The 2,153-nt window shown below is 38.4% G+C and overlaps 1 protein-coding gene across 1 annotated transcript in view; it reads left to right on the top strand.

Annotated features, from left to right (window-relative positions):
* Nucleotides 1-1,088: 1,088 nt before the first annotated feature.
* LOC109534147 (mannosylglucosyl-3-phosphoglycerate phosphatase) overlaps nt 1,089-2,153 on the top strand; it is a gene marked incomplete in the record, with an annotated part of 7,543 nt that continues 6,478 nt past the window's right edge. The window contains 2 exon segments of the mRNA XM_048667828.1: nt 1,089-1,375; nt 1,451-1,580. Coding sequence (XP_048523785.1) covers nt 1,455-1,580 — 126 coding nt within the window.

The raw sequence follows: 2,153 nt of genomic DNA, 5'->3' as shown, positions 1-2,153 counted from the left end.
CTTGCCAGATTCTAAATACATTTTTCTTGAGACGTCGGAGAGACTTCTCTGAGGCTGTATTTTACTGGTAAAGAGTTATACTACAAAGTACAGTAAATTAAAATTTCATTACTGATTGACCAAAAAAAGTTATGGTACCATTTTCTTGAAACAAAACTAAATTAATTATTGAAACTTAACAAAACGATGAAATCGACGGCTCTTTTTATTTTTGAGTAAACTAATGAACGGATTTTAATGTAGTTTATCTGAATCATAGGTATTTTTAATGCTTGAAAAAAGGGATAAAACTTTTTTTCAATAGCATCAACGGTTCAACAATTATGCACAAAAAACGGGCTTTCGCACTTTCTTTAATTATTTATAAATAATTGTTTATACACAATGTTCCACAGCCGGAAATCGAGCACAAACTATTGTCTCAATATTCTGACATCCTTTCGAACAACTTCCAATAATCTTTTACCATCATATTTTCAGTGCCCGAAACAGGCCTTTTCAAGTCTAATCCGACTGGAGTCAAAATACGCCAATATTTATCGTGGGCCAAAATAACATGTGATAAAAAATCACAGATACTTGGAACAGGTACGAGCTTGGAACAGTCACACATGGAACCTGTGACTGAAAAATACTCGTTTGTGTCATCCCTAGATCTAAGAGACGATCTGCTTTTATTTGGGAACACGATAAGTCTAATCCGACTAGACTCAAAATACGCTTCAGTCTGGTTTCAGGTACAAACCAATATTTATCATGGGCCAAAATAACATGTGACAAAAAATCACAGTTACTTGGAACAAGTACGAGCTTGGAACAGTCACACATGGAACCTGTGACTGAAAAATGTAGTTGACCACAGATCACAGAGGTTCACGTCACGGTGCATACCCCAGATCCAGAATCCAGTATGGGCGTGGTTGGCAGGCAATTTCCTAAAGAATTTAGCGCTTTCCAAGTTTGAAACCATTATAAAATATTTTCCAATGATCGGCTCAGACTATTCCCTTCCCAAGTCTTCTCAAATAACATAAAACAATCAACAGTCGAAATTACTTACTTACTTACTTGTCTGCATCTAAGGAAATTACGTGTTCTGGCAAGTTGGCAACGTTCAGATGTCGACCAAATTCCATTCATAAATACGTCCTTATTGCGGTGCGTGCCTTTGAAAACTACCCCAAATGAAGGCGATTATTTTGGCGGCGAAAAAATCATTACACTAATCCTGCCGAGCCATTCCTGGCGCCAGCAGCCAAAGTTTCCCATACCCCCAACCTTAAACACCTTCAAACCGATCAATACTCCATCAGGCAGCTTATTGCCCGAAAAAATTTTTGGGAGTTTTTGCCGCATTAATAGAACATAGTTTTGAGTAAGTAGGGCGCCGTCATAGGCCACAGTGGGGAACATATTCCCCTGTTGCAATTTTTTGAATTTTTCCCCGGAGGAAAATGGCCGGTTTTGCAGCCCAAGCCGCTTTGAGGGCCAAATGGAGCTCATTGGTAGAGGAGCATTCGATCGAAGTGCCCCCTGAAGTAACCAACAAGGTTACCACAGTGGTGGGCTGGCTCAAGCAGGTTATTATGCCAATTGCACTAGTTGTTGCTTCAAGTAGGCCTGTTTTAGAGCATAGGCGCAGTAGACCGCACTTATAAGCATAGAAGAAGCGTTTTAAGTGGAAATTTACACAGCAAAGCACAAAAGCGGAACGTGGACCGGACAAATAATAATATAATAAAAATAAAATAATAACTTTTCCTTGTCTCATGCAGCCTAATTATTTTTAATATTGCTTTATAAAATGGTATTTAAACTGTCTAATGCGGTTCGGGATGAATCGCATACTTAGCTAATGTTTAATAAATATGCACCTAAATCGCTAGATCGCTTTACAATGGTATGTAAATAGGAATGTTCACGATGAATCACATAACTACTGACGCTTGTTATTAGGTATTTATCGTAATTTGGCGAAAAAATTGCAGACATTTTAAATCACCCTGTACAGGGTTATTCACGCTATACGACACGGACGTTCACGGCTAGCCCGTTTGTTTTTTTGCAAAGTATTATTTGATGAATCCACAGACGCCTATCGGGTGCACATTTTAAAAATATTTTTGTAATGTACAGAGTGTCCCAAAAGCCCT

The sequence above is a fragment of the Dendroctonus ponderosae genome, unplaced genomic scaffold (assembly GCF_020466585.1).
Source record: "Dendroctonus ponderosae isolate FM_Combo_2020 unplaced genomic scaffold, Dpon_F_20191213v2 Dpon_F_20191213_6, whole genome shotgun sequence".
Classification (NCBI taxonomy): Eukaryota; Metazoa; Arthropoda; class Insecta; order Coleoptera; family Curculionidae; genus Dendroctonus; species Dendroctonus ponderosae.
The sequence above is the reverse complement of the archived record's forward strand: the minus strand, read 5'-3'. Positions and strand labels throughout refer to the sequence as shown.